General features: G+C 56.7%; 1 protein-coding gene and 1 pseudogene across 3 annotated transcripts; both read right to left on the bottom strand.

The window, feature by feature from the left end:
• Positions 1–775: 775 nt before the first annotated feature.
• Positions 776–15600, bottom strand: LOC105504030 (annotated as a pseudogene). Its single transcript, XR_001000560.1, has 3 exons — positions 14952–15600; positions 12422–12598; positions 776–1907 (listed from the first exon to the last, which is right to left on the bottom strand). The product of XR_001000560.1 is annotated as an uncharacterized LOC105504030 (transcript).
• Positions 2721–17782, bottom strand: LOC105504029. Of its 2 annotated transcripts, none has more exons than XM_011931229.1 (2): positions 16632–17782; positions 2721–2807 (listed from the first exon to the last, which is right to left on the bottom strand). In XM_011931229.1, exon 1 carries the CDS (start codon positions 17580–17582, stop codon positions 16818–16820), a length of 765 nt encoding a protein of 254 aa, XP_011786619.1. In that variant the 5' UTR covers positions 17583–17782; the 3' UTR covers positions 2721–2807; positions 16632–16817. The 2 variants fall into 2 exon arrangements, with proteins under 2 accessions (XP_011786619.1, XP_011786620.1); XM_011931230.1 differs by lacking the exon at positions 2721–2807 and adding an exon at positions 12488–12539.
• Between the last annotated feature and the right edge of the window lie 5052 nt (positions 17783–22834).

The raw sequence follows: 22834 nt of genomic DNA on the forward strand, positions 1-22834 counted from the left end.
GGGAGGCTGAGGCAGGAGAATCGCTTGAACCCAGGAGGCGGAGCTTGCAGTGAGCCCAGGTCAACATCGCGCCACTGCACTCCAGCCTGGGCAACAGAGTGAGACTCTGTCAAAAAAAAAAAAAAAAAAAAAACAATAATAGAGCACCAGCAATAACAATAATAATCACCATTGTACCTGCTGGGCTGTGTGTGTGTGTGTGTGTGCGTGCGCCAGACACATTTAACAGAAAATCCTTCATCCAACAAAAACGCCCGCCTGTGCAGGCACTGTCCGAGGTGTTGGGGGCACAGCCCACAACAGAACAGAGTCTTCCCCTCTCGGAGCTCGGGTGCTACTGTGGGAGAGCAGGAAATTAATAAATGAGTAATTGATGACATAAAATGTCACGTGACAGAGGCTATGCAGGAAGAGGAATGAGACGGGGTGGTCAGGGAAAGCCTCTGTGAGGAGGTAGCAATTGGGCAGTGCCCTGAAGGAGGTGAGGGAGCCCTCTCAGGAGGTATCGGGACGAATGTTCCAGACCAAAGGAACAGCCAGTCCAAAGGGCCTGGGGTAGGACCTGTGCCTGTGCCAGGCTCACCAGTGCAATGGGAGGCATCAGATTCTCCGAACAGCCCTGGGAGGTGCATACCACCATTGCCCCATTGCAGGGATGAGAAAACTGAGATTCAGAGCCTATTTAGAATCTTTCCTTGTCTACTTTGCAACAGTTGCATAAATGTGTTTGGTTGGGAGTGTCAGGAAATATGTGATGTGTATCACATCATCTTTCTTTTTTGGGGGAGGGGGAATGGACTCTTGCTCTGTCGCCTGGACTGGAGTGCAGTGGCTCGATCTTGGCTCACTGCAATCTCCGCCTCACGGGTTCAAGGAATTCTCCTGCCTCAGCCTCCCAAGTAGCTGGGATTACAGGCACGCACCATCACACCCAGCTAAGTTTTTTTTTGTAGATTTTTGTATTTTTAGTAGAGACAGGGTTTCACCATGTTGGCCAGGCTGGTCTCGAACTCCTGACCTCAGGTGATCCACCCACCTCATCCTCCCAAAGTGCTGGGATTACAGACGTGAGCCACTGCACCTGGCCCCATCTTTCTAAAACTGGGAAAATTCTGAGTTCTGGAACCATCTGCCCAGGGATTTGGGGTCAGAGATGGTGGGCCTGTTTGATGCTGGTCTTTGCCATGGTTATGACTGTGGCATCCCTACCTGTCTTCTATCACGTGCCTCAGCCTGTTTTTCTTTTCCTTTGCCAGGCTGCAAGCCCCTGATATCAGACTAACAGAAGCACAGCATTTCATAGTCTAAAGACACTACGTTAGGGTGAAATTTTGTTCTTCTATCTTCCCCCCTTGCACGGAGAGGACCCTCATTCCTACCCCCACCCTCGCCTCACTGTACCAGGCACAGGCAGAGCCCAGGTGCTACCTCTGCTTGTCTGCAGTTGCTGATGAGGCCTGTGCTGTGCATTTGGCAAGTCTGGAGAACTGAAGACCCAGGCCCTTGGCTGTATCACCGCAATGCAGGCCCAGAGGTGGCAGGCGGGAGCTCATCGATGAATCTGCCAGTGTCAGTCCCATAGCGGACCCCAGAGGTGTTCAGGCGTGGACTCGCACTATCTGACATTTCCATCGATGGCCTGCATGAGGAATGAACGGTGAGCATCCTCTTTCCTTCTCCAGCTGGGGGTGGAGGGTGTGAGCCAGCTCACCGAGAGGAAGCCAGTTACAGAATCAGAATGACTCAGGCTGGGCTCTGTCTGTGGTGCGCGTCTACAGTCCCAGCTGCTCTGGAGGCTGAGGCAGGAGAACCGCTTTAGTCCAGGAGTTCGAGGCTGCAGTGTGCTATGATCATGCCTGTAAGTAGCCACTGCACTCCAGCCCGGGTAACACAGCGAGACCTCACTTCTAAAAAACAAAAACAAAATGACTCACTGTAAGGGCGGGGTGGCCAGAAATCAGGGACTGGGAGCCTGTTGGGGAAGAAAAATCACGTAGCAGCAGCCTCCTCCCAGCCTTCCTGCCTCCAAGTTTGCCCATCTAATCCATCTTACAGAGCTTCCAGCTTAATCGTTCCAATTAATCCTCCTTCCTGAGCCAGCAAACCTTCGATGTTGCTCCTACTTGCTTCCAAAAGTAGTTCACTGCCTGACCCTACTGTCTTTCCAGGGTGTCCTCCTCCTCCCATAGCACACCAGGCTGCCCACCAGTTGACAGCCTTTGTCTGGCCGGGTGCAGTGGCTCACGCCTATAATCCCAGCACTTTGGGAGGCCAAGGCTGACAATCACCTGAGGTCAGGAGTTTGACACCAACCTGGCCAACATGGTGAAACCCTGTCTCTACTAAAAATACAAAACTTGGCCAGGCGTGGTGGCTCACACCTGTAATCACAGCACTTTGGGAGGCCGAGGCAGGCAGATCACGAGGTCAGGAGATCAAGACCATCCTGGCTAACACAGTGAAACCCCGTCTCTACTAAAAAAATACAAAAAATTAGCCGGGTGTGGTGGCGGGTGCCTATAGTTCCAGCTACTCGGGAGGCTGAGGCAGGAGAATGACGTGCACATGGGAGGCAGAGCTTGCAGTGAGCTGAGATCGGGCCACTGCACTCCAGCCTGGGCAACAGAGCAAGACTCCGTCTCAAAAACAAAAAAAAACAAAAAACAGGGCCTGGTGGCACACATGTCTGTAATCCCAGCTATTTGGGAGGCTGAGGCAGGAGAATCGCTTGAACCTGGGAGGAGGAGGTTGCAGTGAGCCGAGATCACGCCACTGAACTCCAGCCTGGCGACAGAGCAAGACTCTGTCTGAAAAAAAAGAAAAGAAAGCCTTTGTCCATGCTGTTCTCTGTGTCTGGAACAGCATCACACTTGCAGGCCAGATCCACATCATTGGAGACTCTCTTTTTACAACGCTTGAGGGCCTCTCCAGTCCTCCGGCCCCACTCCATTCCACATCCTCTCAGTCAACACAGTCCCCCTTGCCTGGACTCTCAGAGCAGTCTCCCAGTAGGCCTCCCTGCCTGGGGATAAGGCCCAGCTCTCAACCTGGCACTCAACGGCCTTCCTGATCAGCTGGGCTCCAGCCTTGTGATTCCCACCCACTGTTTGCCCTGACACAGCTGCTTAAGTTTCTCTAGTTCTTCTGGCTTACCCTGTTCTCTCACTTCGAGACCTTCTTACGTGCGGATTTCCTCTTCCTGGAACACTTTTCTCTCCCCTCTTGGCCTGCCTAACTTTTACTCATCTGTCAGGAAGCCATGTTGGTTCCACCTCCTCTAGGAAGCCCTCTTGGATTTAGGGTCCTTCCTGTTGGCTCCCAGAGGTCCCATATCCCTTGTATCATCACAATTCCTCCTCCAGATTAAATCCGGCTGCTTTGCCAATCTCCTCTAGGCCATGGTCTCCTGAGGACAGAGCCGCACCCACATTGGCCTCTATCTCCCCCAGCTTGATCAGGGCAGGAGGTGCCCAAGAAAGCCCGGAAGGAAGAAGTGGGAAATGGTCCCACACGTGTATGGAGCTCCCACTCCATGGTGAGTCCAGTCCAGTAGCCTGGATTGCTCGGCCTTTCGGACATGGAGTTAGGTCACCATCTGGTCACAGCCTGCAGCCCCAGGCTCTTCTCTTTTCATCTATATAGTGGGCATAACCCTGGATCTTAACAGCCTCGTGAGAGGCAAGGAAACACTAGACGCCAAGGGCTCATCCCAGTCCCGGGTAGATGATTTTCAGTATTTCATGTTCCTATCATCAGTCGTTATTGGAGCTCTAGAGTCAACCTCTGTGGCTTCAGTTCTTGGCTTCTCCTCTCCTGGCTGGGTAACTTTGGGCAAGTTACTTAACCCCTCTGTGTCTCAGTTTTCCTCATCTGTAAAACGGAACTAATCATAAGCTTATTCTGTCTCTCAGGGTCCTGGAGAGGATGATATCAATTGATATGCATGCAGAGTTTGCACAGCGCTTGATGCAAGGAAAGGGCCAGGCAAATGCTGGCTGTGGCTGTTATTATATTGGGGTCACCTTGAGCATCTGATACCGGTGAGGAGACTCTGGCTTCTGGGGAACCTTCCAGAGCTGCAGATCTGAGCCAGGCAGGAGGAACTCTTAGACCTTGTGAAGCCTGAATTCCTGTCCCCTGAAGCTCTTAAAACCATTCCATTCATGTCTGCCAGTCAGAGTCACCAGGAAGTTCTTCCTTGTATCTGTCCTAAGTCTTTTCTGCGTTGATTTCTCTGGGTTCCCTTCCAGGTCAGATAGGAAGATGAGGGAAGGAGCCTTAAGGCTGTTTCAAGTATCAATCCCAGAACTTCCCAGATCAGCCCGGAAGCCAGCAATGTGAGTCTCTGGCTCCTGGGGGGCCAAGAGCTGGGAGGGGAGGGTTTGCCTGGCTCAGTCTCCTTCGAAGGTCTCCCAGCCACAGCCAGATGCAAAACCACCTTTGTTCCCTGAATTTCAGGCTGTGGGAGGGAATGGGGCCGGTGCCTGGGGTGCAGCTGGGGAGGGAGGAAGAGATGCAAGGATTGAAAATTCGAGAGAGGCCTAGAGCAGGAGGGAGGCAGGACAGGGCACCCTGGGCAGCCAGAGAGGGGCAGGGGTGTGGGAAATGGACGGCGCAGAGCAGGGGCCAGCAGGGCTGGGAATAGGAGCCTTGGGGAGGCCGGCGAGGCGCGGAGAGGGAGGCCTCATACCAGACACTGTCTAGACGCAGCAATTATTGTCAGCTCGGAACACCCAGGCTCCGCCGGTTCAGCTGAAAGGGAGCTTAACAAAGAAGCAAGGGAGGAAGAAAGCAGGGAGAAAAGCCGGCTCCTGGCCTGTCGGGTTCTTTCTCTGCCTTGGCCACCCCTCTTTGTGTTCCACCAGCCCTGCGGGGGGGACCCCAACGTGAAAGCACAGCTCAGAGATGCCTAATGGGGACATGGCTCCTCCTGGACCCAGGGGGCTTGGCCAGGATCACTGTGTGGGTTTTCGAGAGGGAGAGGAGGGTGCTCTGGGCTGCTTCCTGCACGTGTATTTCTTTATATGGAGGCAGTGAGAACCGAATTCCCAGGGAGACAGCAGGCCCGAGAGTTTGAATCGCAATTCCCCCACCTTCCTGCTGTATATATAGCTCTGGGCCGACTACAGATTTCTCTGAGCCTTGTTCTTCTCGTCTGCAAAACAGGAAAAAGAACACTGCCTGGGCCAGGCACGGTGGCTCACGCCTGTAATCCTGGTACTTTGGGAAGCTGAGACAGGAGGATCATTTGATGTCAGGAGTTTGAGACCAGCGTGGACAACACAGTGAAACCCTATCTCTAATAAAAATACCAAAAATCGGCTGGGCATGGTGGCTCACACCTGTAATCCCAGCACTTTGGGAGACCAAGTCAGGCAAATCACCTGAAGTCAGGAGTTCGAGACCAGCCTGACCAACATGGAGAAACCATGTCTCTACTAAAAATACAAAATTAGCCGGGCATGGTGGCACATGCCTGTAATCCCAGCTACTCGGGAGGCTGAGGCAGGAGAATCGCTTGAACCTGGAAGGCAGAGGTTACGGTGAGCTGAGATGGCGCCATTGCACTCTACCCTGGGCAACAAGAGCGAAACTCCATCTCAAAAAAAGAAAAAAAAATTTAGCTGGGCATGGTGGCGTGCACCTGTAATCCCAGTTACTTGGGAGGTGGAGGCATTAGAATGGCTTGAACCTGGGAGGCGGAGGTTGCAGTGAGCTGAGATCGTGCCATTACACTTCAGCCTGGGTGACAGAGCAAGACTCTGTCTCAAATAAATAAATAAATAAATAAAAGCACTGGCCCATGGTTAGATCGTGGTAAGTCTAATTATCTTCCATCTTGGAGGACTCATGCCCTTATACTGTTGGGGACATTTCAGGGCCGCCCCAAAGGACCCAGGACAGGCTACTTCCTTAACTAAGGGGCTTACTTCCATTGTTTCTCTGCCCCTGAGGACAGAGGAACCATTATTATCATCCCCATTTTGTAGGTGAAGAAACTGAGGCAGACAGAGGTTAGAGACACTTGCCAGTCAGCAACGTGTTTGGATTCAGGTTTGTCCCTTAACTGGGACTTTCTGTTGCACTGCTGGGGGTGGGAATGCCGTCGTCTTGTGTGGTCCGGCAGTTGCAGGTAGGTTCGGAGCCATGGAGGATCGGAGCCCCTTGTCCTCTACGTGTGGACTCAGTACTTCCTTTTTTCCTCTTTGCTTCCATCCCAGGGAGAGTCCTTCATGTGCTGGATGGGACCTTCCAGGCCCTAAGTTTTTGTGGCTGCAGAGTCAGCTCAGAGCCATTGGGCCAAACTCAACAGACCCACAGATAAACTGTGGCGCATGCTCTCAGGCTCAGGGCTGCTGCGTGGCCTTTTTCTCTCTCCTCTCCCTGGCATTTTTTTGCAGTTTCTGGGACTTTGGGTTCCTCTCTGGTGTCCACTTTCTCGGGGCCTCCCAGGGTCTCTGTGACTGTCTAGACCTTCATCCTCCTCCCACAGCCCAGGCCACTACCCTAGCCACTGTCTGAAACTGACCTCGGCTGAGCGACTGGCCCTGGTATTACAGGCAGCTCCAAGCTCAGGAACCCCGAGCTCCATCCTGCGAGAGGACAGACCAGGTCCTGTGTAAGAAGTAGGCGGGTGGCCCTGGACGCTGCACGGGTGACCCTGGACGCTGCCCTCCAGTCACTGGGATCCTTGGGAAGGGGCTCAGATGCTGCTCCAGGGTTCCAGAGTGACCAGGGTTGGGGGTGGATTTTCAGAGCAGCAGCCTAGGCCCTCCTCCATCCATCATTTCCTGGTCTGGCCTGGCTGGGCCATTCCCTGGTCCTGGAGAGGTTGGAGGTGTCCTAGGGCTGTGCCTCAAGTGGAGCGCAGGGCACTTAGTGCAAAGGACACTCAGTCTCTCACACACTCACTCACAGTCACTTATACACTCATGCACACTCACATATACACTCACACACACATTCACACTCACACACTCACACACACATTCATATACACACACTCATACACACTCTTACACTCACTCTCACACATGCTGTCCCAGAGCTAGGACCCTGCCACCTGTCCCAGTGACACTCCACCCCCCCAACACCAGCCTGCGTCCCCGCCTGCTGGGCACCATGACTGTGTCTAGAGCTGGAAGCTCCCTTCCCCTCCCCCGCTCCCACACGCCCGTAGCTGTCCACTGCCTGCAGATCCAGGGCAGACCCGTCTGTTTGCATCAGAGGCCCACCTCTCTGGAAGATGCCGGCATGTCCCACCATGCCACATGTGGTTCTCTTTGCCTGTCTCCTCTCTGTGCCTTTGCTCAAGCTGTTCCTCCCTCTGGCACACTGTTCCTGGCTGCCCCCACCGTGTCCCAAAACAAATGCCTGGTCTCCCATGAACCTGCTCCCCCATGCTGTCCTCTGCCTCGGGGACAGCGCCAGCATCCACCCACTGCACATGCCAGGGCGCAAGGAGCCTCCCCAACCCCTCCTTGGCCTCCTTCACCCTCTAGCCATGCCACACCATGCCCTGTCCCCTGTACCTCCCACACTGTCTCAGCCGGCTGCCACCATCTCCCCTGGATCTCAGTGCAACCCTCCCAACTGGCTTCTGTGTCCACTCTTGTCCCTACCATTCTGAGTAAGCTTTGGCGATCTAGTCTCTTGTCTCTATAAAACCCTGCCCAAGCTTCCGGCCACCCTAAGACAAGGGGCTGATCTCAGGCCAAATGTCCCCCTCCCTGCCTCTGGTCATACTGATCCCCTCTCAAGCTCTTAGGTCTGTGGCCTGGGGGTCCCCATCCAGACCACCCCTGTCCCTTTCGCCTCCCCCAGTGTCTCCTCCCCTCATCAGCCACCCTGGTCCTCAGGCACCCTCTTCGGGCAGGTCTTCTGCGACCTCTGCGGAGGCCAGGCCCAGGGGACCAACACTCCCTGCCCGCTACCCCCTTGTCATTCTTTAATGCCTTATTCATCCCGATTTGTGCAGCTACCATCTCTCCTGCAGGACTGCTGTGTGGGGGCCTGGCTGTGGCTGTCTTGTTTGTGACTGTGCCCCCTGCACCCTCGTGGGGCCCTCTGTGGGTCTGGTTTTCAGCCTGGCTCCACCCAGAGGCCGGAAAAAGGGAGCCCCAGTCCCTCCCACCCTCTCCTCCAGGAAACCCTCCCTGAAGAGACCCTGCGGTATCAGGGGAGGCCTCCCTACCCCTCCCCTAGGGCTCCCAAGCCCTGTGTCCCAGTGGTCACCCCAAGGGCAAGGACATATTGGCTGGAGAGCCCCCAGAACAGGGCTGCAGCTGCCTTGTGCCTTCCACTTCCCCAAGCCCAGTGCCCCCACCCCTGGGGCCTGCTTGATGATGCTGGAGGGCTGCTCTCAGCTGGGGCACCAGGAGGCCAGGATGGAGCCCCACAGAGCCCCAGGGGTACGGGAAAGGTGGCAGTGCCCGCTCGGCATCCATTCCTCCTCCCCAAGCCCTGCCAGCTGGCTTCTCCAGCTCCAACTGGGCTCTGCCTTTCTCTCTCCCTCCATCACCCCGCTGGCTCCCCTCCTTCTCCCCTCCTCTCCGACTCTCTTTCCCGTTCCCTCCCCTCTCCCCATTCCCCTTCCCGGACCTCCCCCGCCCCCACTTCTCTCCTCTCCTCTCCTCTCTTTTCCTCTCCTCTTTTCTCTGAGTCCTTCTCCCTCGCCTCCTTCCTTTCTTCTTCCTGGGTTAAAAATAATCAACTTTCTGGGAAGCAGCAGCTCCTGCTGAGCCGCCCTCCCCACACTCGGGAGCCCCTGAGAATAGCTTTCTGCGGTTCTCCACTCGAGCCCCTCCCCTCCCCTCGCCGCCTCCCCGCGAGCTGACTAATAAGCCCGGCCGCGCGGTGCCAGCTCGGCTGGAAAGGCGTTAACCGCTTCGTGTCCGGACCGCGCGAACGGGGCGGACGGGCTCCCTGCAGGCCCGCGGGGAGGGGTGGCGGGAGAGGCGGCCCCGGGACACAGCTCAGGACGAAGCCCTGAGCGGCACGCGGTGGGCCCTCGATTCTTACTGGCGGTGGGATGAATGTTGACCTCTGACCGCCACGCCGGCAGGTCCTGCTGCTGGTGCAGCTAGCACAGCTTGGTGGCAACGGTGGGCGCGCCAGGTGCGATACCCAAGGGATGGGTCCCGGCCACATGGAGGGCGTGGCTGGGCCGGTGAGGCTCCCTCCCTGTGGCCCGGGGGACTTCTAGGTCCCTGGCACTGGGCACCGCCTGAGGGGAGCCGGCGCTGGGACCGTTAAAGTTCGGGCCAAGGGCAAGGAAGGGCTGAAAACTGTCCTGGGATCCAAGGACGTCCACAGCTGGTAGGCTCTTTAGCGATCACCCACTCTCCTTGCAGAAAGGGAAACTGAGGCCCAGAAGGTGTGACTGAGGCCGGGACGTCTCTCGGTTCCTGTCCCAGACTAAGGGATGCCCGCGGCCCTGGAGCCGAGACTTTCAGTTCCGGCGTTTCTGCAGGGGTAAGGTTGGGGGAGGGGCGGGGTACATAAAGGTCAAAGGTGAGAGGTAGGTGGGGAGAGAAGAAGCGCGGAGCTCTGCGGGGTGCCCGCCAGTCCCGCCCACTCCGCGTGGTCTCGGCATTACCTCATCGCGGCGCGCTCTCATTGGCTGGTTCCCCCCTTGAAGGACGGCCCAATGCGGCGGAGCCCCTTAACCCTTTCCGCCCCGCGGACTCTGCCCTGGCCATGCCACCTGCCTCCGCGGCCCCCAAGCGGCTTTCAGGCGCTGGAGGGCCACGGAGAACAGGGAAAGGTAATGTGGGAGCCGTCTCGAGGCCAGAGAGTACAGCGGTTAGAGCACAGGTCAGACAACTACGTCTTGGGCCCCTGCCCCGCGGCCGGCTGTGTGACCTTGGGGACTGACTTCACCGAGCTGAGCCTCCGCTAGTTTGCTTAGCTGTAAACAGAGGTGAATGATGTAACTCCTGCCCTTCCCAGTCCTTCCCGGTGTACTTGCCAAGTGCCAGGCACACGTGGGCTCTGCGTTCCATTCCACCTTGTCTCCTCACTGCAAGAGGTACAGTTATTATTACGGGTTTTCGGAGGAGGAAACAGGGCTCCAAGCAGCAAAGCTGCCTCCCAAGGTCACCCATCAAGAAAGTCACAGAGCTGGGATTTGATCCCGAGTTTCGAGTTCTGAGCTGTACTCCCCCACAGGGCAAGAGTCTGCTTCTGCTGGGAGGCCCTGCTTCTAGGAGCTCTCCATCTCTCCCGAAGGAGGGACAGGACTCATACCCAGCTGGTCAGCTCGTGACACATGCCACTGTGGCCAAATAAAACCAGTGACAAGCTGGAAAGCCCAGGACCTCCAGGGACAAGGGACAGGAAGAAGGGTGAGGGCAGGGAGGGGTTGGAGTTGAACCCTCTTAAGGGGGAGGCAGGAGGACCCTCAGGCAAAGGCAGGGGGCTGGACTGAGTCCTGTGAGGGTGCATGTAGGAAGAAGCTCTCAAGAAGCCTGCAGGATCCCCTGGGAGTCAGCCTGCTGGTTAGGGGTCAGCCCAGGGAGGCGGCTTCTCTCTGGGCAGCACCAGGGGTCAGCCTGGGGCAGGAGTGCAAGCCGAGGCCCACATACCTCATGTCTAGGTATTTACAAGTTATAAATCAAGCTAACAAACTGCTAAATAAAATATGTTCTGTTGCTAGGTACGGCGGTTCACGCCATCACTTTGGGAGGCCGAGGTGGGCAAATCACCTGAGGTCGGGAGTTCGAGACCAGCCGGACCAACATGGAGAAACTTCATCTCTACTAAAAATACAAAATTAGCTGGGCGTGGTGGTGCATGTCTGTAATTCCAGCTACTTGGGAGGCTGAGGCAGGAGAATCACTTGAACCAGGGAGGTGGAGGTTGCAGTGAGCCAAGATCGCACCACTTCACTCCAGCCTGGGCAACAAAAGCAAAACTCCGTCTCGAAAAACAACAAAAAAAAAGTTCTGTCCTCCTTCCTTGACAAATACACCTTCATAAGGACAAACACACCTGGAAGGCTGGGTTTGTGTTTAGAATTCTCAGGCTCCTCGGAGACGGGAGACCCCAGGAGGAGCTGTAGCAGGTGGGAGGGTGGGGGTGGGGAGCCAGCCTCTCAGCCTCTGGCCTCTCCAGCTTCACACTCTTCTTTCCTTTTTGCCCCAGGTTTTTTTTTTTTTTTTTTTTTTGAGGCGGAGTCTCGCTCTGTCGCCCGGACTGGAGTGCAGTGGCCAGATCTCAGCTCACTGCAAGCTCCGCCTCCCGGGTTCACGCCATTCTCCTGCCTCAGCCTCCGGAGTAGCTGGGACTACAGGCACCCGCCACCTCGCCCGGCTAGTTTTTGTATTTTTAGTAGAGACGGGGTTTCACCGTGTTAGCCAGGATGGTCTCGATCTCCTGACCTCGTGATCCGCCCGTCTCGGCCTCCCAAAGTGCTGGGATTACAGGCTTGAGCCACCGCGCCCGGCTTTGCCCCAGGTTTTGTTCTTTTCCCTGAGGGGCTGTGCATGTTCAGGTATAGGCACTCCAGGCTGTAAGCACATGTCCTGTCCACACCCCCTGCCAACAGCCACCTCCTGGTCACTCCCGGGGCTTAGGGGTGCCCAAACGGGTGGCTCAGACAACCCTCAGGAGAATGCACCCAGGACGCAGGCTGGGGTCATTGAATAGGGAACTCCAGGGCCCCAGATGCCAGATCATGGTCAAGGGGCCCATGGCTCCAGCTGGAAATGTCTCCCTGGTCCAGGAGTGCTGCTCTCAAAAGCACAGGGCTCAAGTCTGTGGGCCGAGGGCCCCAGGGTGCTGCAGCAGCTGGGGTGGTCAGAGCTGGACATGGGGTCTCCCTCCCTCCTTGAGCTTGCTCTTGACCTCCAGCCATGTACCCCCACCCCAGCCAGATCCCCCACACCCCAGCCAAATGCCAACCTTGGGGAGCTTCCCACTTCAATGAGTCAGCTCCCTTTACCCTGTCCCCACTGCCCCCCCCCCTTATCCCCCTTATCCGGCTGCTCCACGCCCTGCCTGCTCCCTGGGCTCCTAGCCCCAACTATCTGCCATACCCCCCCCCGCCCCCCTCTGCCACCCTAATCTCCTATCTGCCCTCCTCAGGTCAGCCAATCAGATCTTTCTAAAATGCAAAGATGCAGGCTTCGGGCTTCCTTCCCTCTCTAACCAGCGCTGGTTCCCGGGCTCTCTCCATATCATTCCCCAGGCTCTGGATGTCCTTCCTCTCTTCCCTTCTCCTCTCTTTGGGTTCTGAGCTCTAGCCATTTGGGCCTTCTCTCCAATTCAGTTTTGCGTCATTTCTGCCTCACGGTCTTCATGCGCACTACCCCCTCTACCTGGAACCATGTTTTCTGCTCTTTGTGCCTGGCTCCCCAGACCAGCAGAAACCACATGGTGATGAGCACATGGAGTTATCAGTTTCCAGTGTGTTTCCTACCTGGCCTGTAGGCAACAGGAGGGCAGGTTGGGTCAGTGCTATTCGCTGCTCCATCTTCAGTGTCTGGCACAGAGCAGATGTCACTGAAGTTTCATGAGTCACATGCACCTGCACTGGGCTTGAAATCAAGAGACCATGGCAGCTAATGTCTATTGTACGCTCACTGTGTCCCGGGCTCTGCTTTTAAGCATATTATATGTATTAGTTCGCTTATTTCTCACAACAGACTTAGAAATAGGAATGATTACTATCTCCACTCTACAGAACGAGGACACTAAGGCACAGAGAAGTTCAGAGACTTAGACTCACAGCTGCCCAGTGACAGACCCTGATTTGAACCCAGGCCGTGGAGTTCCAATGCTGAACCACGTCTTCCCATCTAGCCCCAGCTGGGCCAAGGCCTTGCTGTGGGTCCCTGGGCACCAGTGTCTCCACTTCTCTGAGCTGCAGCTTTTCTTTTCTTTCATTTTTTTTTCTTTTAGATGGAGTTTCGCCCTTTTTGCCAAGGCTGGAGTGCAATGGCGTGAGCTTGGCTCACTGCAACCTCTGCCTCCCGGGTTCAAGTGATTCTCCTGCCTCAGCCTCCTGAGTAGCTGGGATTACAGGCATGTGCCACCATACCTGGCTAATTTTGTATTTTTTAGTAGAGACGGGGTTTCTCCACGTTGGCCAGGCTGGTCTCGAACTCCCGACCTCAGGTGATCCGCCTGCCTTGGCCTCCCAAAGTGCTGGGATTACAGGTGTGAGCCACTGTGTCTGGCTCTGAGCTGCAGCTTTTCTGTGTGTGCAGTGGGGGGTTGGCCACAGTGGCAATCCCTGAGGTCCCTTCCAGCTCTGACAGCCTGGCAGCTCCTCTGATGATCCATCCTTCAGGGAGCCAAGGACTCCCTGTGGAGGTCCTGCAGGGATGCCCAAGAGTTGGGTGGCTGGGAAACAGCTTGCCGTGATTTAGGCTGCAGATCTGAGTACCTGGCCAGGGACCCAGTCGTCCCCAGCAGTTTTGTCATCGTGACCCACCTTCTTCTCATAGGAACCCAGGCTGGGCTATGTAAATGAACTGAGCTGAACTGCCAGGTGCTGGGGTTCAGGCAGAGACTGGAGGCTAGAAGTTTAGGAGGGCCGAGTACTGCAGTTGGGTTGGGGGACAGTACTTGGGGCAGGGTTGAGCTTGGGTCCCCACACCAAGAGCTTCACAGTCATCTCACAGACCCTTCAGCGACAGTCCTGAGGGCTGTCCATTTTTTAGAAGAGGACACAACAGGGAGGCATGGGGGCGGACAGTGACCTGGCCGAGGTCACACAGCAAGGAGTCTAGATTTGGCTCTTAACCACTCTGCCCCCAGCCTTGGCCAAAGGTGTTCAGTGTAGATGGGAGAGTAAACAGAGAAGTTCTAGAAGGGGTCAGGCGAAAGAAAAAAACAAAAAAACAAAAAAACAAAAAAACAAAAAAAAAAAAAGAAGGGGTCAGGCGCAGTGGCTCACACCTGTAATCCCAGCACTGTGGGAGGCCGAGGCGGGCGGATCACCTGAGGTCGGGAGTTCGACACCAGCCTGGCCAACATGGTGAAACCCTGTCTCTACTAAAAATACAAAAATTAGCCAGGCATGGTGGTGTGTGCCTGTGATCCCAGCTACTCGGGAGACAGGCAGGAGAATTGTTTGAACCCAGGAGGTAGAGGTTGCCGTGAGCCGAGGTCGCGCCACTGCGCTCCAGCCTGGGCTATAGAACAAGACTCCGTCTTGGGGGAAAAAAAAAAAAGTTCTGGAAGAAACTCTGGGACATGCATATAGGTCCATGTGTTTATACCCATGAGCATGGGTGCTCCCTTGCTCCCCATCCCAACACCTCTCCTTACCCACCTCTGTCTCACTGCCTTTGTTTATTCGCCTGTGATCACTGTGGACTCTGCTAGACCCTGAGCCTGTGAGGGCAGCGGCTGTCTTCCTGTTCCCTGCACACCAGCACGTGACTCGAGCACAGGCAGGAGGAAGGCGGATGGAAACACAGGCGCCTTCCCTCCTCGGGCCAGAGAAGTCCCCAGGCGTGTCCAGTCCCTTCCCTCCTCGGGCCTCTGTTTCTCATCTCTGCATATGCGGTAAAGTGCCCCATCCTTAGTTCAGGCTCAGGTGAGCCACTGGGTTCCTGCTGGGCCATGGGAACAGTTCTAACACCCAAAGGGCAGGGAGGATGAGGGCAGGCAGCTCAACTGCCCTCCCTCCATCCCAGGGCCTGCCACCTCCCCTCTGTCTTCTCCTGATTCTGGTCACCCACCAGGAGGGGCTCAATGTCCTGCTCAGCAAGTTCTCTCAACAGGCTGGGCAGCCAGTGGGGTGCTCGGCTGGACTGGAGGAGCCGATGTGAGCCCAGGCCACCCATGGAGGCTCCCCCTGAAGAGAGGGAACAGACAACCCAGCCACTTGTCAGGAACCCGGACCAAACACCCCACCCCCAAGGCTCGGCACTAAGTGTCCCAGGGGGCTGATTTGCAGGAAGGGCAGCAGGATGCTCACTTTGTGGCAGAACACTCACCTGAGGGAGGAACTGTACCTGCTCAGGCTTGGGTTACCCACAAACTCAGCCCAGCAGGAGTCCAGTGGCCGTGCTAACAATGTCCACTGTGACGCTGCTGAGATTCTGCAATGGGCTTTCAGTGTTAGCCCATTTTACAGAGAAGAAAGTTGAGGCTCCAGACAGACATGAGCTTAAGCCTCTGGCCCAGTTCAAGTCACCAACCATTCCAGAGGCCAGGGCCTGGGGCGGGGTATGTGGCACCCCAAAGCCCAGGTGAGGACGAACTGAGGGTGGAAGTCTGGGCCAGGAGAGCCAATAGAGGGAGTGAGGACAGCTCCTGCCAGAAACAGGGGAGGGGTGTTTGAGACCTTGAAGGAGGTGGGACTGTGACAGTGGTGACCGTGGGAGGGGTCCGGGTCCAAGCAATAGCTGGGAGAGACTTGGTGCAGGGCCCTGAGCTGAAATGGAGGAAAATGGAGATGGATTGGTCCCTGCCCTCAGTGGGGGGTAAATGCCAAGGCTGGGGGCAGGAGCCCAGAGGAGGGCACCAGGTCAGCCCAGACATGAGCTCTGTGGTCTGCGTGTGTTTACTGTGTGGCCAGAGGACGTGAGGAGTGTGTCGAATGGTCTGTGTGATGTTGTGGTGGGGGGATAAGTGTATCAGCATACAGAGTGTGAGTGTGTGTCTGTGTGTGCATGCATGCCCGCTAGAGCATGCACCTTTGCGCCTGTGATCTGTGTCATGCAGTGTGTCCGTGCCTGTGTGGGATGTGGTCCCTGTGATGTGGAGAGTGTATGCTGGTGTGTGTGTGTGTTGTGGGGTGGTGCTAACTGGGACACTCTCCAGGGGAAGAGCCTAGCTTGGATGGAGGTGGAGGAGTTAACCAGGAAAATGGGAGAGGAACCAGCACGTGCAAAGGCCTGGAGGCATGAAGAGGGAGCCTGGAGCACTGGAGGACTTGAAAGTGGTCCAGTGAGGCTGGGGACAGGGAAGGAGAGGTAGGGCCTGGGAGGGACAGGGTAGGCCTTCCTCCACCAGTTTGAGTTCCGTTAGCTTGAGGGTGTGTACAGCCAAGAGGGATGGAGGGGCTGAGAGGAGGCCAAGCCACCACTGACCAGGTGGAGGGGTGGGGAGTGAGCCTGGACCGGGCAGGTGCTGGGTGGAGGTGGGGGAGTGAGAGCCAGAGCTTTCAACCAAGCCTCTGGGAGGCTGCAGGGCCTGGGATCCCAGACCCGAGCCTAATCCCTGCTCAGCCCAAGAGCTGTAGCTGGAAGGTTCTTAGTTTCCCCTCAGTAAACTGGGGCTCGGGATGTTTCTGGAGCACTTGCTCTGTATAACTGGGCAAGGGCTGGGCAGGCATTTCCAGGATGAACACGTCTTCCCAGGCTCATTGGTTGGAGGGCACCGAGGGTGACTTGAGGGTGAAGTCTGGGCCTGGAGAGGCCATAGAGGGAGTGAGGACAGCTCCTGCCAGAAACGGGAGGGGTGTTTGAGACCTTGAAAGGTGGGACCGTGATGGTAGTGACCGTGGAAGGGGTCTGGGTCCGGGTCCCACAGGGGGTCAGAGGAAAGGAGCCGGAAGCAGGAGCCAGAATTTGAACCCAGGTGGTCTGACTCCAAGAGGGCCCTCTCACCTGACTTCAACAGTGACCTTAGCGACTTCAACAGTGACCCCAGTAGTGACAATAGTGACTCACCTGCCCCATGGGCTTGAAACTGCGATGGTTGTGCTCTCCTTTGACCCTGTATCCTGGGGGACTCCACACGGTCATTATATTGTTACTGCGCCTTTTTAGAGATGAGAAAACTGTGGCCAGAAGCAGAGTGGCCTGACCAGGGCTCCAGCCCCGCAGTCCTGCTGCAGATGATGTGGGGCAGTTTTCTCAGCACAGGCTGGAAAGCTCTCTTAGGTCACACGTGGAAGACAGCGTGTGACCCGGCAGAAAGGAACTGTAATTCCGGGTGGCTGTACGACCTTGGACGGTCCTTTTCCCATCTCTAGGCCTCGATTTACCCAACTGTACAATTCGCCCCGTGAGTCTAGGAAGATTTGCTGAGCGTCTGCCAACTGGCAGATGAGGAAACCGAAGTTCAGAGAGTTGAAAGCAGAGTTGCCCCAGGTCAGCCGGCCGGCACAAGGTGGCGCCGGCTTCGAAGCCGGATTCCGAGGGCGAGCCCTGCCCTCGGCCCCCAGTGGTGTTGTCCTGCCCCCAGGGGGCAGCGGCGCGGGGCAGTTCCAGGCCCTGCCAACCTGACGTCAGGCCCGGCCGGCGGGGCCTCGCTCTGCACAAACAGACGCCGCAGGCCAGCGTCGGGGCCGGGGGCGGCGATGACTCAGGGCCCCGAGACGGGCCGGGAAGCGGAAAGTTGTGTGCAGATGACATCAGCCGGTCGCGAGGGCGGGAGGGGGCCGGCTCCGGGAAACGCTGGCCTGGCGGGCGGCCCGGCCTGGCCCGGGATAGGGCGCGGAGGGGCGGCCGCGGGAACACCGGGACGGGACGGGACGCTCGGAACCACGAAAAATGTCCCCCTTTCCGCCCGCCCCGGACCCAGGCCCCGGAGCCCGGCCCTGCTTTTCGCCGGCGAGGAGCGGGCTCCACCCGCCTGCAAAGACGCCGCGCTCCCCCGCGCTCCGGAGGCAGCCGCATCCATCCTGCTGCGTGCCTGCATTTTAATTACCGCCGCATTAATATTCATGAGCCAGGACTCGAGGGGGACCGCGGGCTGTCATTTCCCTCGCCCGCCCTCCCCCCACCGCACCCCTCTTCCTGGGCTGAGTCTTGGGCTTTTTTCTTCCCGTTCCCAACCCCGCTCGCATCAACCGTTGGTGCTCAGCAGATTTGGGGGAGCGGGGTGGTGTGTGAGCATGAGTGTGAGCGAGTGTGAGTGGGGAGGGCGCAGGGTGGGGGCCGAGTGTGAGTCTGTGCCTATGTCTGTGTGCCTGTGCGTACGTGCCTATGCGTGCCTGCGTGTCTGTTGGCAGTCCCAGGGCCGCGTGTGCATGGCTCTGATGTCTCTGTGGAGCTTGGAGAAGGGCCAAAGCCTGTCCAAGTTAGCAGGGCCTGACTGTACAAATGGGGAAACTAATGCCTGGAGAGAGGCTGGGCCTTGTCCAAAGCCACCCCATAGGTCAGCAGCACGGGGGACCGGGAGACCAGGGTCCTACGTTTGGCAGGCTCTGCTCCCCACTCTCCCGTGCTGTTGTTTGTAACAATGGCAGACAGGATGTGCTGAGCGGGCACCTCTTATATGTCCTTCCCAGCAAATCTGTGCAGCACGTGGTCCTATCCGTGCCCCGTGCAGACGGGGAAACTGAGGCAACTGGTCCAGCCAATGAGGGGTGAACTGGAGCCCAGAAGTGTCTGAATCCTAAGTCCCTGGGTTTAGCAGCCCCACTGTGATGCCTCCTGGGGAATTGCGGAGTGTCCTCATTGGGGTGATCTGGGGGTACCTGGAAGCTCCTGGGTGCCCGGGCATCAGCGGGGGTGTTTCCCCAGAAACAGCCCACCTTCTGTTTCCCTCCCAAGTGAGTCATCGGATGGGGCTGCCTTCTTGTGGCTTTCCCAGTCTCCCTCCGTCCCCTCCCCATCCCTGAAGCCTCCCAGTAGCCACCCTGCACACCACACCTTGCTCCCTGGGCCTGAGGTCAGGCAATCATTCATTCATTCATCCAACAAATCCTTCAGTGCCAGTCACTGTGCTAGGCACTGGGGATTCTCTGCTCCCCACTCTGGTCATCTCTACCTGGCCTAGGCACCTCCAGGCCCACAAGGGGGCTGTTCACCTCCGTGTGTCAATGCTCACTAGGGGTGGAGGACTAGGGGCACCTTTGCACAAAAGACAGCTCTCACCCAGCCTTGCCGCAGAGGTCTGGGGTGCCCACATTCGGTGGCCAGAAAGGGGCTGCGATCATCTTAGGGTTGACGGGGCGGTGGCCACACTAGGCAGCCTGAATCTTTGCTTCTCTCTCCTGCAACTTGTCCTCCTCTGGCCGCCAATCTAAATAACCCCAGAGGCTGGTCAGCCTGCCTTGCCCTGGGTTGAGCCAAGGCCATCCTCCCTCTCACATCCAGCCGAGAATAGGCGGACTGTTCCCTCGTCTCTGCCCACACAGGGCTGGGCTGGAAGTCGTGTCCCAGCCATGTCCCCTGAGCCTTTTCTCCCCTCCCTTTGGGAGCTCCACAGGAACACAGAGACTAGGACAGGGGTGCAGCCAGAGGACTTGGGAGAGGAAGCGATCATTTAATTACCCTCACCGGGTAAATAGGAGTTTGCCTAGGAGAGGCAGCCCAAGGACGGGGGACTAGCTCAGAGGGGCGCTGACTTGCAGCCCCCATTCTATAACAGGAACCAGAGCAGGCCAAAGGCAAGAGACCTGGGGAGACTGGGAGGATGGATTTTCTGCTAAAGGGCCTGAGACAGTACAGCCTAATGGTCCGGTCGGCACCCCTGGGTGGGTCCATCCTGGGTGAGAATCCTCCTCCCTCCTTACTGTGAGGGCCTCTATTTTCTGATCTGCAAAACTGGGAGAATAACTTTTTTTTTTTTTTTTCAGGTTTATATTCAGATCAAGAGACACTGCCCATACAGCACCTAGCACGGTGGCTGGGCCTCTTTCATAGGGTGATCTGTCCTCAAGGACATAGGGAGGCCTCTGGAATCACTGTCCCCATTTGGCCCAGAATGGGATTTAAGGATCAGTCTGTGTCCCACAGTCTAACCCATGGGGAGGAGTTTGGTAGGGACAGACTGCTAGGAGGAGGGGGAACAGCCTGAAACTGTCATGGGTCAGGCAAGGCTCAGGCTCTAGGTAAGAGAGGGATCTCAGAGGCCCCAGACCTGCCTGCTGGGCTCCGTGTAGACCTGCCAGATGGCCCGTCACCCAAACAGCCACAGCCGCAGTGAGAGGGGCAGCCTGGCCCGCCAGCTCCTGGCTCCCTTCTGCTGCTTGTGTCTCTTTGCCTCCTGGCCCCCCTCTGTCTTTTGAAAATGTCCTCCCTTCTTTTGTTAGAATAGTCATACCTGTACATGGCACACACACACAGACACACATACACAAACAGATTTTTTTTTAAAAGGAAGCACTGTAAAAGTTCATGCAATACATCCTGACGCTGTCATTCTAGGTTTCGTGTACATTTCCAGGATATTTCTCTGCCTACAGAGCTGTCTTTGTAAAACTTCCATAGGATGACATCCACCTCTGCTCAAAGGCCTTCAATGGCTCCCCGTTTTTATAAAACAAGGTAGCTTCCTCCAGACTTTGCAGCCTGGCCCAGGTTTGGCAACACCATTCTCCTTCCTCTCCCCATTACCCTCCCTGACGCTGGGCTGCAGGCCCTTCCTCAGAGCGTGGCCTCCTCTCCTGCCACCATGCCTTTTGCTTTGCTGTGCAGACCTCTGGGAATGGCCCATTGCCTTCACTGGGATTTCTCAAGACCAGCCTTTGCTGTCCCCCAGCCTCCGTGCCTCCTCCCCCAGATCTCTTCCCTCCCCATCCCTTACACCAAAACCCACCTCTCTCTCTGCCGGTGCCCTCAGGACTGGTGGACACCTCTAGGGTGCTGCTTTTCACATCTAACTCTCAGGAGCGCCTCCTCCAATCTTGTGTCCCCACTCAGCTATGAGCATCTCAAAGGCTGGGGTCCTGGCATCTTCATTTTTGTTGCCACCTAACTTGATGCCCTGCACATAGTAGGCACTTTAAAATGTTATATTAAAAAAAATTAAAGTTGCCCTTCCTTCCCTCCTTCCTTCATTTTTTTTTGCAGAGTCTTATTCTGTTGCCCAGGCTGTATGGAGTGCGGGGCGCAATCATGGTTCACTGTAGCCTCGACCTCCCTAGGCTCAGGTGATCCTCCCACCTCAGCCTCTTGAGTAGCTGGGACTACAGGCGCGCTCCATCAGGTGTGGTGGAGCATTTTCGTATTTTTGTAGAGATGAGGTTTCGCCACGTTGTCCAGGCTGGTCTCAAACTCCTGGGCTCAAGTAAGCCTCCAGCCTCAGCCTACCAAAGTGCTAGGATTACAAGCATGAGCCACTACACCCTGCCTACTTTTTCTTTAGAGATTCAGACTCTAAGCCAGCAAATGAGGGTTGAATCGTTACTCTATCATTTCCTAGCTGTGTGTCCTTGAGAAAGTGAATCAACCTCTCTGAGCCTCAGTTACCTCATCTGGAAAAGAAAGTTAATAATAAAATCTCCCTTTGTGAGTAACAGTGATAACAGTGCATGTGAAACATCTAGCACTGGCCCGGGGCAGAGAGTAGCCAGCAAGCTCTGATGTTACTCAGTTTTGTCTTACTCAGTCTCATTCAGACTTGTCCAAAGTCACCTGTCCAGTTTGGGGCAATGCTGGGACGCTCCCACTGTCTCTTCCCCCTTCAATGCTACTTTCCTCTAGTGGGTGAGGGTTCCAGGCCATTGTCTCTGTTTTGCAGAGAAGGAGAACCAGGTTCAGAGAGGTTGAGTTGCTCACCTAGGGCCACACGGCCCTGAGAACAAAGCAAGGGTCTGTTTGTTTGCTAAGTTGCCGGTGAGTTCTTTAGATTGCTCAGGATAGGGAAAACCTCAATGAGACCCACCATCCTTGCAGAGGGGCTCTTACTCCTGTGGCCAAGAACTGGCAAGGTGGGTTCCTCAGGGGCCAGGGAGTCGCCACAAGTGCTCTAAGTGAGACACCACTAAGACAAACAGCCCGCATTTCCTGGGTGCCTTCCCCAGGCAGGGAGCTGTGTTAAGTGTTCATGGGCACAGCCTCCTTCCATCCTCACAGCAACCCTGCTATCCTGCATTCCAAGGGTGGGTGCTCACTGAGATCCGGGGTAGGGGCTAAAGGAGGCGTGGCGCCAGCACCTGAACCCTGATCTCGCTCCTGCCCTGAGCCTCTGTGGACCACCGAGGACAATGGGCTTTAGCCTGTGCTGTATCAGCTCTGGGACTCAGCAGGAGACCAGGCTCCACCCCCAACGCCCCCAACCCAAGTTCGGGGTGCTGTTTGGGTCTCATAGAACATCTGGGGGTCCCTCCCCAGCCCTGGCCCCACAGAGCCGACCCAGCTGCGTCTCTGAGCCGCACCCAAAATCTTCCCAGCTTTGCCAGGGAGACTGGAAATTTCTGCTCAGCAGCTTCGTCTGGGATGATTTCGACACTTGGCTCGGTGGGGTCGAGAGGAGGAGCCAGGCCACTCAGCCGCTCAACATTCTGGAACTTCCCTTGGGTCACCGGGAGGGGGGGGTTGCTAGGCCTGGGTGAGCCCCTCCGAAATGATAAAATCAAACAACAGTGACGAAGTACCGAGCGCTTACCATGAGCTGGGCCCTGTGCCAAGTCAGGACTTGCTGGGCCTCACGGAACCTTCCGGCGCCCGGGCAAGGCCAGCACTGTTACTAACCGTCTCGCGGACTGCTCCTGACTGGGGTCTCTGTTAGCATCCAGGAGTCTCCTCCTCGGATACTCCGAGTCCCCCCTCCAGAGACCCCAGGCTCCGGATTCTCTCTACGGGGCCGCTGACGCGCTCAGCCCTGGTGAACCCACTCTTCCAGACACTTCCACCCACGCCCGGCCCCGGGGCTGGGGGCGTCGGGCAGAGCGCCGCTGAAATTCTGCCAGTGGCTAAGGCACCTACTGTGCTCCTGGCTCTGCGAGGGTTGGGGGGCTGTCACCAGGCCCAAAGTCGCCAAGGAGGAGGGGCGTGAATGACGAGTCTCAGATCCGGGCAAAGGATCGGAGAGGGGATTAGACACCCCGGGCAGGCAGCAGAGGCCGGCCCTGCTGAGCGACCCCCGGCAGCGACGACCCTCAGGGGCTCAGGCCCCACGCCCATTAACTCGGTGTCAGTCCCTTCCATCCCGGGGAGTCGAGCTCCTGGGAAGCAGCGCCTGGGGGCGCCGGCGACCG

The sequence above is a fragment of the Colobus angolensis genome, unplaced genomic scaffold, assembly GCF_000951035.1.
Source record: "Colobus angolensis palliatus isolate OR3802 unplaced genomic scaffold, Cang.pa_1.0 Scaffold9, whole genome shotgun sequence".
Taxonomy (NCBI): domain Eukaryota; kingdom Metazoa; phylum Chordata; class Mammalia; order Primates; family Cercopithecidae; genus Colobus; species Colobus angolensis.